This window comes from Panthera tigris, chromosome A3 (genome assembly GCF_018350195.1).
Source record: "Panthera tigris isolate Pti1 chromosome A3, P.tigris_Pti1_mat1.1, whole genome shotgun sequence".
Lineage (NCBI taxonomy): Eukaryota > Metazoa > Chordata > Mammalia > Carnivora > Felidae > Panthera > Panthera tigris.
Window position 1 is genome coordinate 22,762,570 of NC_056662.1, and position 11,600 is coordinate 22,774,169.

General features: G+C 51.3%; 1 protein-coding gene across 6 annotated transcripts in view; it reads right to left on the bottom strand.

Moving 5' to 3' along the window:
* Nucleotides 1-11,600, bottom strand: part of DLGAP4 (DLG associated protein 4) — an 85,018-nt gene that overhangs the window by 37,756 nt on the left and 35,662 nt on the right. The window contains exon 1 of one of the 6 annotated variants that reach the window (XM_042980461.1): nucleotides 11,339-11,534. The exons of 4 other annotated variants lie outside the window; for them this stretch is intronic. In XM_042980461.1, coding sequence (XP_042836395.1) covers nucleotides 11,339-11,534 — 196 coding nt within the window. Of the gene's footprint in view, nucleotides 1-11,338; nucleotides 11,535-11,600 lie in introns of those variants that run through there. One more of the 6 variants, XM_042980462.1, reaches the window with a different exon arrangement.

An 11,600-nucleotide genomic window follows, 5' to 3' on the forward strand; every position in this document is an offset into this window, starting at 1 on the left:
ATGCTGCTCCTTCTACCTGGAAAGCTTCCACTCCTCACATTTCAAATGTCACTTCTTCAGAGAGGCCTCCTCTGACTTTCCTCTGCTTTCAGATGGGCCAGCATCTCCATTCGAGCATCTATCACATCTGTCATCAGCTCATTTAGGCATTTACTTGTTGATGGTTACAGGCTTGGGACTGGGGGGAACTCTGTCTGTCTTGGCATATTGGGTCATATCTCAGGCCCAGGGCAACACCTTAAGCTTTATAGAAAGCTCTCGATAATATTTGTTGAATGAGAAAATGAACCTCATCATTGGTATAAAAACCCTTCAGCTGCCCCAAATCAAGATTACTTAGCCTTAGAGAAGGCTCCCTTATAGGCTCCCAACACTGGAGTATGCAAGGTTCTTGTCTCCTCCCAAATTTGGAGCCCTTTCTAAAGCCTACTCCCAACCACCCATCTCTGTAGCTTCATCTCCTGTCCCCCCACCCCCTAGGATGGCCCCTCCAGCTTCAGAGAGCCACATGTACCCATTTCCAAACACACCACACTCCGCATGCACCCAAGCCTTTGCACATGCGCTCATTCTACCAGAATCCCTTTCCAGGTCCTTCAGCCAGTCCCTCCATCCAACGCTCTTGCTGGCCCAGGCGGTCTGCCCCCCTCCTCTCTCTGTGGGTCAGCTGGAGCACTCAGGGCTGTGGCCATGCCCCTGATGGAGAGTGTGTCCCACGCGTGTTACTAGCCCAGACGGTGCACAGTCATCATTTGCCAGTTAAATTTTAGAGGTGGGGCAAGTGCCCCAGAGACCCAAGATGTGGGACCTGGCCAGCACTGCCTCTTCCAAGATGTGACTGCGGCCCTCCCTGGCCCTGGGAGATATTCCACATGCCACAGTTTATAATAACATAGCACATAGGTCCAACTTTTTCATCCACTCACTCTGGAAAACTTTTCAGCCCAGGAAGCTAGAGAGTGAACATCCCCTGAGTGTGACCATCTCCTCCAGCTGGTCCTTACACACGTTTTCAAAGACCCCGAGTGAAATACCTGCTGAGCCACAGCAATGTGTGCACACTGAGCCACTGCCCCCGGGGGCCACGTGCTTCCCTGCCCCCAGCTTGGCCATGCCAATCCCTCAAGCTCAGGCTTAGACAGGAGCCAGTTGTGCAATGCCTCCTCCGTGCAGCCTGCCCCCGGCCCCAGACATCCAGCCCAGCCTCCTGCCCCACAGCACACAAGTCCTTGTTTCTTCTAAGAAGAAGCTCCCTTTGTCTCATTTCTGCCTTCTGCTTCAAGATTTTATCCAGCAAACTCTTATCAGGTCAGAATGAATTTATTTCTACATTGTGTTTTTTAACATCAAGATGTAATAAGATGGCCAAATAGAGCTTCAAACAGTGGAATGGCTGTGACTCCCATCTCCCAAGAGTTATAGATGCAGCAACCCCAGGAAGTTAGCCCCACTGCAAGTGCCTTGGAGGCCTGGCACAACCCTTGTGTTGCAGGCAACCAGGGGTTCAAGCTTGGCAGGGGAGCTGAAGAAGAGGCCTAGACTCCTGAAGAGGAGTAGATGTGGGGGGCCACAGATAGCATGAGAGCTATGGCAGCAGGCTTCACAGAAGAGGCAGTGGGGCCCTCTTAAGCCCCACGTGAGCGGACAGAGCTGGCCTTGGAGCCAGAGCCGCCTCAACTCCCTTTGCTGGCTCTGCCAGGCTTAGGAAAGGGCTCGTCAAAGGAAGGGCTGAGGGCCTAGAAGATCCCATTCCCTCTCTCACCGATAAGCAACCTGTGAAACCACACAGCTAAATCAGGCCACTCATTTTGTGTGCTATGGTAAAAAACAGAACTCAAAGCTCTCACTTACCAGCCTCAAATTCCTCCCTTCTTCCCGGTTTCTTCCCCAGAAGCCGGGGAAGTTGGAAGGGAATTCTGAGCAGCTGGGTCAGGATCAGGGACAGACTGCCCTCTCAGAGCCACTTTCCTGTTGACAACCCGTGTGACCCCCACTCTCCCACTGTGTCAGTCTGGAAGCCACCTCCCTCACTGTGCCCCAAGAGTCAGCAATGTCAAACTTTAATTTCAAACTCCAGTAAGAGGGCCTGGCAGCACCTCTTACCCCCAAAATCCTCCTGGGACCCCCCCCCCACCACTCCCCACAACCAGGTGCTTCCTAACTGCCTTTCTTATCTGTTCCTCTCCCCATGACCTAGAGCCAGCCTCCCCTGGACCACCCACACCACTCCTCCCTGGTCCCCCAACCTCCTGTCCTGCCTTTCCAGTACCTCCTCCACCCTGGCGGGCCATTTGAGAAGTCCAGCCACATCATTACTTGGTTTGAAACCTTTCCATGGTGCCAAGTCCCAGTGAGTGGACTTGGAACAAACCCTTCAGTGGGGGCATTCAAGGCCTCTGGAATCTACACCTGTTTCAAATCCCAAAACCCATAGGAGCCAAGAGGACACAAAGGCGGTACACTGGGGAAGACAAAGCCACATAGCTCAGGGAGCCCTGGCCCTGCCTTGGAGTCTTGTCCAGAAACCAGGATGCACTCCTGTGGGTAATGGTTCCAATACTAAAAGCAGACCTACACTGAGCACTGACTAAGCCTGGCCTGAGCAAACTCTTCACATATAGTCAATCCTCCTGTAACTATGAATTCACCTCCTTGATAAAATTTATTTGTAACCCCAAAATCAATAGTCACAGGGGGTTTGTGGTCTCAGACACGCACAGAGGAAAAGTTGAGTCACCCAATGCACAAGGTTCCCGGCTAAGGTTGAACAGGTGACTCTCTCTGCCTTCTTGTTTCGGCTCTCACACTGTAAACAAGTGTCCGTTTCCTGGTCCATTTAGTGCTATGTTTTTCCATTTTTGTACTTTTTATTGGTGATTCTCTATTTAAAATGCCCCCAAGTATAGTGCTGAAGTGCTATCTAGCATTCCTGAGTGCAAGAAGGCTGTGATATGCCTATGGAGAAAACGCGTGGCAGATAAGCCTTGTTCAGGTGTGAGTTATAGTGCTATTGGCCAATTCAGTGTTAATAAATCATCAGTACATTAAATAAGGTATCTTTAAACAGACACACACAAAACAATATACGTACTGATTAGTTGGTGAAAATGTGCAGGGCCTCTATTTCCCATAGGAGCAATGGTTCAGTATTCACTAATTCAGTGTTTGTCAGATTTTATGAATACAACTACTATGAATGAGAATGGATGGTACCTTAGCCAACTGAAGCCTCAAAATGGGTACACGTGAGGTAGCTCTGTCATTGCCCATTTTACAGGTGAGGCTCAGAGAGGCGAAATGACTTGCCTTATCTCACCTCCCAGCTAGGCAGAGCTGGGGCTGGGGCTTAAACTCAGGCTGCCTGAAGGTTGACTACTACCCTATGCCCCCCACCCACTGCACTAACTGGGTAAGGGTCATGTGTAGGAGCAGCCTTGGGCACATCAGTTATTTTACCTAGAAAATGGGATGCAATATCCAGTATGCCCTGAATAGGAGTCAAACAGATGAGAGATAGGAAGCTCTGTAATCATAACTGGGCCCCTGCAACTACTGTTACCAATGTTTCTGGATTAAGGAGAGAATGATCACCTCCTGGGGAAACAAGCTGGGGGCCTGTCAGGAAGACATTAAGATTGACTGATTGGATCTAGAAGGATGGACCATAGTCACCGAGTGGCAAGGAAATGCCTTCACATCAAGGCATCCTCTGTGAGCAAAGGAGCAGGACAGCCTCCAAGGCATGTGAAGACCGATGTGGGCAGGGCACAGCTTGGTAAAGTAGAATTCAGGTAATGTAACTGGTAAAGGGAAGACAGGGACCAAGGCAAGGAGGCTGAAGAGAGGGCTGTCTCCTCTCAGACAGGGTCCTCTGCTTCCTGGGGCCGCTTGGACAATAGGAACAGTGGCATCTTCCTCCTATCCACAGCAGCCCTCATAAAGTCCCCCCAAAACTGGACTATGGTTGGAGGGTTTCACAGCACCAGACCTGAAAGCAGCCAGAAGGGCGTATCACCTCCTATCTCAATAGCCCAGTGCACCAGGCAGCTCCATGTGCACTGCCAAGGCCATCTCAAGCTGAGAGCCTCCAGAATGAATCTGAATCCTTTCCTCCTCCACAGTGGCCTTGCTCTCTGACAGAGAGGACCTCATGCACTCGATTACACTCCAAAAGCCTTGGAATGCCCCCCTTACCACCCACCTCCATCTGCAAGGCCTTGCCCCTCCCCTACAAAAGCACATTTTGTAGAGACTGGCTTCCCTCTATCCCCCCGGCTTGGTCTAGGCTTCCATCTTCTGCCCTCTGGTCTCCCTGCTTTGTCAGTGGTTCAGCACACCCACAGCCCCTCTCCCAACAGCAGCAGCCTGAGGAATTTTTTTAAAGTACAAATTGGATTACTTCCTTCCCTTTCTAAAGCCTTCAAAGGCTCCCCACTCCATGAAGAATAGAAGGCACACTCCTCACGTTGGCCTACAATAACTGGCCCCTGCTACCCCCATCTCTAGCCTCAGTTCCTAGACTTTCCCCTTGCTCATTCTACTCCTGCTGCACTAGCCTCTTTGCTCTTCCTCAGACACTCCAGGCACATGCCCACCTGAGGGCCCTTGAACCTGCTGTTCCTGGCCTGAAATGATCCCCACCTCATCTTTGCATGTCTACCCCTTCCCATTTGATCTGAGGACCTCTCTGACCACCCTGTCTAAAGCTTTCAGCTTTGAGAACCCCATTTGTTTTCATTCAAGTGTTAACCAACTTACTGATTTACTTGTTTTTTGTCTCTCTCCTACCAGAAAGAGCTCCTGACTAACATAGGTTCTTAAGGGCAGAGACCCTAAATATCTTGTATAATTACAATGCTTTCCCAGCGCCAGGCCAGTACATGTCTGGGTTCTAGAAATATGTACTGAATAAATGAACAAATCCCTATTTGACAGTTGGGCACACTGAGGCTCAAGGAAGAATGATTTACTCCTGATTCTGAGTTGGAATCTAATGCCCAGGACCAGGGCCTTGAGCTTTTAGGTGAGCCCCGCCACACCCACCCCGCCCCCACCCCCACCCTCCCCCACTACAGGAACACAGTCTGTTGCGAAGTAAAGCCTTGAGTAAGTCTGCTTGAAGTTGGGCAATGAGGTCGTGGTAATAAGAGCTCAATAAACCCTAAGGAATGGGTATCAGAAATTGAAAATAACCATTCCTAAAAGCTGGCAGAGAAAGAAAGCAAGCAGCACTTCCAGCAACATTTTCCAGTGAGGGCGTATTACAAGTACATATTTAAAAGAATCATTACTGAATGAGTCCTGGCCAGGTGCTACTTTGTTCCAGACATAGGCCTGGGAGGGGAGATAATTATCACTGACGTTTTATAGAGGAGGGAATAGGCTTCTTACTTTGAAGAATGGCAGTGCAGAAAAGCTCTGCTCTGTGAGGCCAAGGTACCAGGTTCTAGACTCAACACTGGATGTGGTGGGCATCGGACCTGAACCTTTACGGGCCTTGGTTTCCCCAGCTGTCAACTAAGTGGATTGACCTAGAATGGGGGTCACAAGTTCAAATGTCTATAGGAGATTGGTTATCTAACTCCTCTGGTCCACAGCTGCTTGTGGAGACCTGGGTGAGAGAAGTCAGAAATCTGGACTTAAAAGATAATAATAATAAAACCTTCAAATGTTGAAGTGGAGTTAGTTCATTCAAAGTTTTAAAAAACACAGTACAGTACCTGCCTGCCACCTAGTGTAGCCGGTGGCACACGTGACTATGTGGACTTTGTGACTGCTGGAGCAGCTGTCCTCAGACCTTGCTTTTTCTGGAGCTCTAGCCCCTCTCCCCCAGCTCTCAGGAAGGCTGTCTGTGAGGGCCTCCCCCTTGGAAAGGAAGGAGGCCCTTGGGAACCTTGAAATTAAGGCAGCCAGGAGGTACTTGTGCTGGCATCTCCAGTCTGGCTCGGTGAAAACAGAGAAAGCCTCTCCTGGTGGGCAGACCGGGTCTGGTTCCAGGCTCTTGGCACCAGGGCACAGGTGGTGGGTGAGCCCTGCCCGGAGTACAGATGGCCAACCCCCTTCATGGGCCTGGAGTGGCTGCCTGGGAGGGACCTGCTTGGTGGCAACTCCCCTCCCTCTACCACCGGAGACAGCTGCTCCTCAGAAGCACTGTTTGCACCCCAGCTAAGGTCAAGGGTGTGAGAGGGTTCTGTCCTGACATGTCCAGGCCTGAGGGGCTGGAGGAAGGGTTAAGGGGCTAGAGGCAGTCCAGTGCCGTCCAGATGGACCCAGAGTTCAGGTCAGCTGGGTCTCTGGGCCGGAAGACTTCATGTGCTCCGGGGCATCTCCCCTGGCTGAGGGTGGCCGTGAGCTGGCCCAGCATGAGGCACTTTAACTTCTCAGCTCATCACCTCACCAGGCCTACCATTCCCGTTTCAAAGAGGAAAAAAGGGAAGCTCAGAAGAAGTGAGCAGTGCAAGGTCACATGGCCAGTGAGTGGGAAAGCCAGGATCTGTGCTCAGCCTTTTTGATTCCAGAGCCAGTGCTCGTGGCTACAACTTCACCACACAGCCCAGGGCTGGAGTTCAGCGCCACCTAGCAGGGCCTGGCTGAGATCCTGGCCAGGCCAATTCCCCAGTCAGGACCTAGACAGGCTCCCATTTCCTGGATCCTCAAGCGGGGTGTGACGATTTCCTGAGTGGGCTAGAAGGTGGCAGCCTCTGGCTCTGCTAGCCATGGGGGGCAGAGGCCTGGCGCACCCTGGACCAGAACCCCCAGCACATGGAAGGAGAAGGTACACCCCAACCCCTGCCTGTGACCACTGCTGCCAGCGGCCCCCTTCCTCAGGCCCTTCTCCAGATGTGTGGTCCCAGATGCTCTGGCCCTCTCACCACAGATACCAGAAACCTTCACATGGGCTTCCCAGTCACCTAGGACTTCCCCAGCTTGGCTCCTACAGTTTCAAAGTGAAGCTCAGAGAGGTGAGGCCGCCTTTCCCAGATCACACAGCCGGTCAAAGGGGTGCTGGGATTAGAAATGAGGATGTGGAGCCTCCAAACTCCAACATCCTAGGAGATAGTAATGCCAGTAATTTTCAAACCAGGCTCTGAGGGCCCACAAGGGGGAACTGAGGAAGGCTTTTGGACTTTCATCCCACCCTAGGTTCCTCAGAGCAGCTCCCGTTTTCCTTTTTTTGTTCTCCATCTGGAATTCCCACACAGTATCTGGAGACCCACCCCACTACTGCAACCTCCTCACGGTACAAACAAGGAAACTGAGGATCAGAAAGGCACATGTGCTGAGCATCAAGTGGTAGAGCAGGGACCCCCTGTCCGGGGCTCTAAGTGTGGATGTGTTCCCTCTTCTCCCCAGACTGAGAAAGGAAGATGCCTTCACATTCCCAGCCTGGAGACCACCCGCTCCAGGCATTCAGGGACGCAGCCACCTGTGTGGAGCCCTATACCTCCTTCAGCCTCTGACCAGGGGACCCCAAATGGCATGCCGTTTCCAAAATCCATTTCCACCATTACTGCAACAGTATCCAGTGAGCAACCTGTCGGGCAACATTCACTCTTTGCCATTCTTTTTTTTTTTTTTTTAAGATTTTAAAAAAGCTCTATACCTGGCATGGGGCTGAAACTTAAAGTCACACGCTCCACTGACTGAGCCAGTCAGGCGCCCCACCCCTTGTCCATGCTGTGTTGGAATCTGCCACAAACATCATCTTGTCGTCTTACTTATCCTCCGAGACCTGCCTGCAGAGTCAGCTCTGCCAACAGCTATGCTCAGAGGCTCCTGCCCTACCCCCCAGGACACCTATGACCACCACCCCTGGGAGTCTGAGCTTTAAAGAGATGCCAGTTTCCAAGCTGCAGTTATTGAATCATGACTTTCCTGTTGTATCTCAAAGTTATAACTGTTGGTAGAGGGTGCTGCTGAGTAGACGATATTCAGAGTTACAGGGCTGCTGTTGCCCCACTTCAGTGTAAAAACCTGATGTAACAGCCTCTTGTCTGGCCTGGTGGGGAGTGGGGAGCCAGGGTGGAGAATCCAAGGTTTGGCTTTTCAAATACGGTCTCTAGCATGTGAAACTCACTGTTGCCTTTCCAAGGTCTCAGGGGCCCAGTCTGGGAAGTACTACTTAGAAAATGCCTTAAAAAAAAAAAACCAAACACCCTCACTTCTGGAGGGCTGACGTCAAACCCTGGTGATGGGTCACAGAAGCCTGGCTTTTTACAGGCTGTCACAGGCCCCCGTGTCCTGTGTGTAGAGCCAGACACTGCTGCTCTGCGCACCTGGATTGTTGGCCTCTTTCATCATTCTGAATGACCAAGAGGATCCCAGAATAGAAAAAAGGTGTTAACAGGCTCATTCACTGTGACAGGTGGCATATCAGGTGACAGAATCAGAGCCAGGAACCCTGGGCAGCTGAGAGATGGGATGAAACAGTACAGAACTGAATGGGGAAAACCTTGAGTTCAGGTCAGGTCAGCACTGGCAATGTTGCCTGCCCTGGTGCCAGAGACCTAAGAAGGGAGAGGGCCTAGTCCTCAGAGCTTATATTAAGATTTTGATCCCAAGTTAGACAGTTACATAAGAAAGCAGCACATGTGGAAAAATGCCTTAGCGACTCCAGCTGACCACAGACACGGTGTGAGGCTGCACTAACAGAGAAAGGACCAGGGCGGGGTGCAGCCCCACTGAACTCCGGATAACATTGTGGGTAATGTTGGCAATTCTGGACAAGGGGCACTGACCAAATGGAACCCGATGAGAAAAAGGCAACCTGTGTGCGGAGAATTCCCACTGTGACAAATCCATCCTGTTATGACAAATGGTTATTTTACAGCAGGGAAGCCACACATTGGGTCCCGGGCAGTAGGATCCAGGATGAGTAAGTCCTTGTCCTGAAGAAACTCGCACTAAAATGCCGAGGTGGCAAAGAAATGCCTCCTGGGCGTAGCCACATGGAACACTGCCACATGGAGCACTGCGTGAGAAAGCCAGGGACTGACTGAACAAGAGTGCTGTGACTGATTAGTGATGTCTGTCAAAGATATGCCACAAGTGGGGTACGATACACGTGCACCATGAGTCATGTCTAGTTCAACTTGAGGGAGAGCTGGGAGAGACTGGGATAGTGGTCTGGAAAAGAAAGCCAATTCAGAAAAGTGTGGCTACTATCTCCAAATATCTAGAAGACTGTCACACATATATGTGCTCCAGGTTATCACACTACAACCAGAGTGGAGACAGGAAGGTGAGGTTGTTGAGGGGAAACATGTCGCATGATAAGGAGGCACTTTCTAAAGGGCAGAGCTGCCCAGGAGGGTTCAGCTAGGCTACACACAGGCATGATGGCTGCTGGGAGAAGACACAAGCCCTCGTGGGTGTGACCTTTCAGATTCCATCCAAGCCTGAGATATTTGTCCTCTCTTTGCCCTCCTATTTCACACCCAGTTCTGGATGTGACATCAGACAGCATTTGTGTGTGTGCGTGTGTGTGTGCGTGTGTGTGTGTGACATTCATACCTCAAACTTTTTTTGTTTTGTTTTGTTTTTTGCATCCAGAGAATCGTTATCAATAAGCAAAAAAGACACAGGAGAATGTTCATTCAGCCTAGCTACAAGGGAAATGATGTGAGGACTAACACCAGGGCCTTGGCACAGATGGGGCTTAAAACGCCTTCCTCTGGGAAAACTAGCAGCACAGAGGCCCTACCTGAGATAATAAACCCATCCTCAGGAAAGGAGATTGGCCCACACTTGCCACCCCTCCCCCGCGACATATCTGCTTCTGAGCTACGAGAGCAGCTGTGCACTAGGAGTCTGAGCGTGTGAGCACTGGCTCTGCACTCACTCACCGCACCACTTAGGCTCCTGGGCCTCAGTTTCTCTCATCCATAAAATGTCAACAACACGGACTTGCCCTGCCCACTGCCCTGGGATGGCTGTGAGGGGGTCTGGAGTAGATGGGTGGGAAAGGGCTTGATGGAGTCCCACATAGCTGTTGCCCAATCCCAGCCCCACCAAGGCACTCCTCAGGCCAAGGGCTGGGGCAGGAAGATTCAGTGCCCTGAGGACCCACAGCCGTCCACCCTCTCCATGCCACACCTGCATCACCATCTGATAGTTTTGGGTGGTGACCACTCTCTCTGCACCCTCTTTAAGCCAACACAGGTCACAGCTTAATTATTCAGCTTCCGGGACTTTGCACTGGCTGCTCCCTGCCTGCAACACCCTACCTCCTCCCTCGTTCTGCCTCCTCCTCCAGATCTCAGCTCCAGCATTACTCCCTCCAAGAAGCCTTCCCTGACGGGCTCCAGCTCCATCCTGGCTCCCTTGCTGGGTCAACGTCCCATGTTTAGATGTGCTACTGGCCCTCGCCACCACACTGTTTTATAGGCCTGTTTGCTTTTCTGCTTCTCCCTTTAGACCCTGAGCCCCCTGAAGGCAGTGACTATGTGGTTTCCATCCCTGTAACCTCAACTTCAGCCCAGAAAAGGTACCCAGGCAAATGTCTGCTGACACTTAGGAGGTAGGACCCTGCTTCTGACTTTACCCCAAAACTACTACAGACCTTCAGGGCCTTCCCCCTGGAAGAAGACTGTGAGGACACAGCAAGTAGAGAAAAATCTGTAAGAAGTGACTTGGCAAGCAGGAGACAGAGGCGCTGGGACAAGTCGTGACTACAGCGTGACTACAAGCCCTCCTCACGCCCCCACAGCCCTCCCTACTCGATTTTTCTCCCAACCACCTCTGAAAGCACAATATGGTAACATTTGGGAAGATCTCTTTGAAAGAACACCTACCCAAGTGAAGGTCACCCACCCTGCCCACAGAACCCTGCCCCCACAATGGCAGTGTAAGAAGTAGGTGAATATTAGTGGCTGATACTCATAATTACCAGTAGTATTTATTGTCTGCTCAGGAATCGGTGGCTACTGCAGTGGCCCAGTCACTGTCCGAGGTCCTTACACCTGCATCTTATATTTGATCCCAACGAGGAGATGTTCTCACCATCTCCCCTTGTGCTGCTGAAGAAATGGAGGCTCAGAGAGGTTGAGGGACCTGCTCAGCGTCACATGGCAAATCATGTGTTATCTGTTAAGTGAGTGCAAACCCTACAGGTTTCAATCTCCAGAACCCAAACTTCACAGCATCCAGTATGACAAGTAGTAAAAACACAACTTCATGACAAGCCAGATAGCCACACAAAATCCTACAAAGCTTAGAAGCCGCTGTAGAAACACAAGTTCGGTCTTCTCCTGCTGCTGGTAGAGTCTCACTAGAGCGCACCTCCACAAAGACCTCAAGCCCAAACCAGCACCCAAGGGCTGAAGAAAGTGGACTTTACCTTGACAGCTTCTACCCCTCTGGGAGCTACTGTGCCTCGATGTTTTTGCAAGCATACTCATCACACCTCCCCAGGCTTTGTGCTGTCCTGCCAGACCCTTTTCCACTCTCACAAAGAGACCTGTGACATCACCTGCCCCTGAAACAGTCCCTTCCCCTGCCAGGATTGCTGCACATCTGTAAAAGCTGGGGAGCATACTACGTTGGAAATGGCACAGGTTGCACGGAGTGTGCTACTTCTCGTTGACTGGTAGTACCCGCCT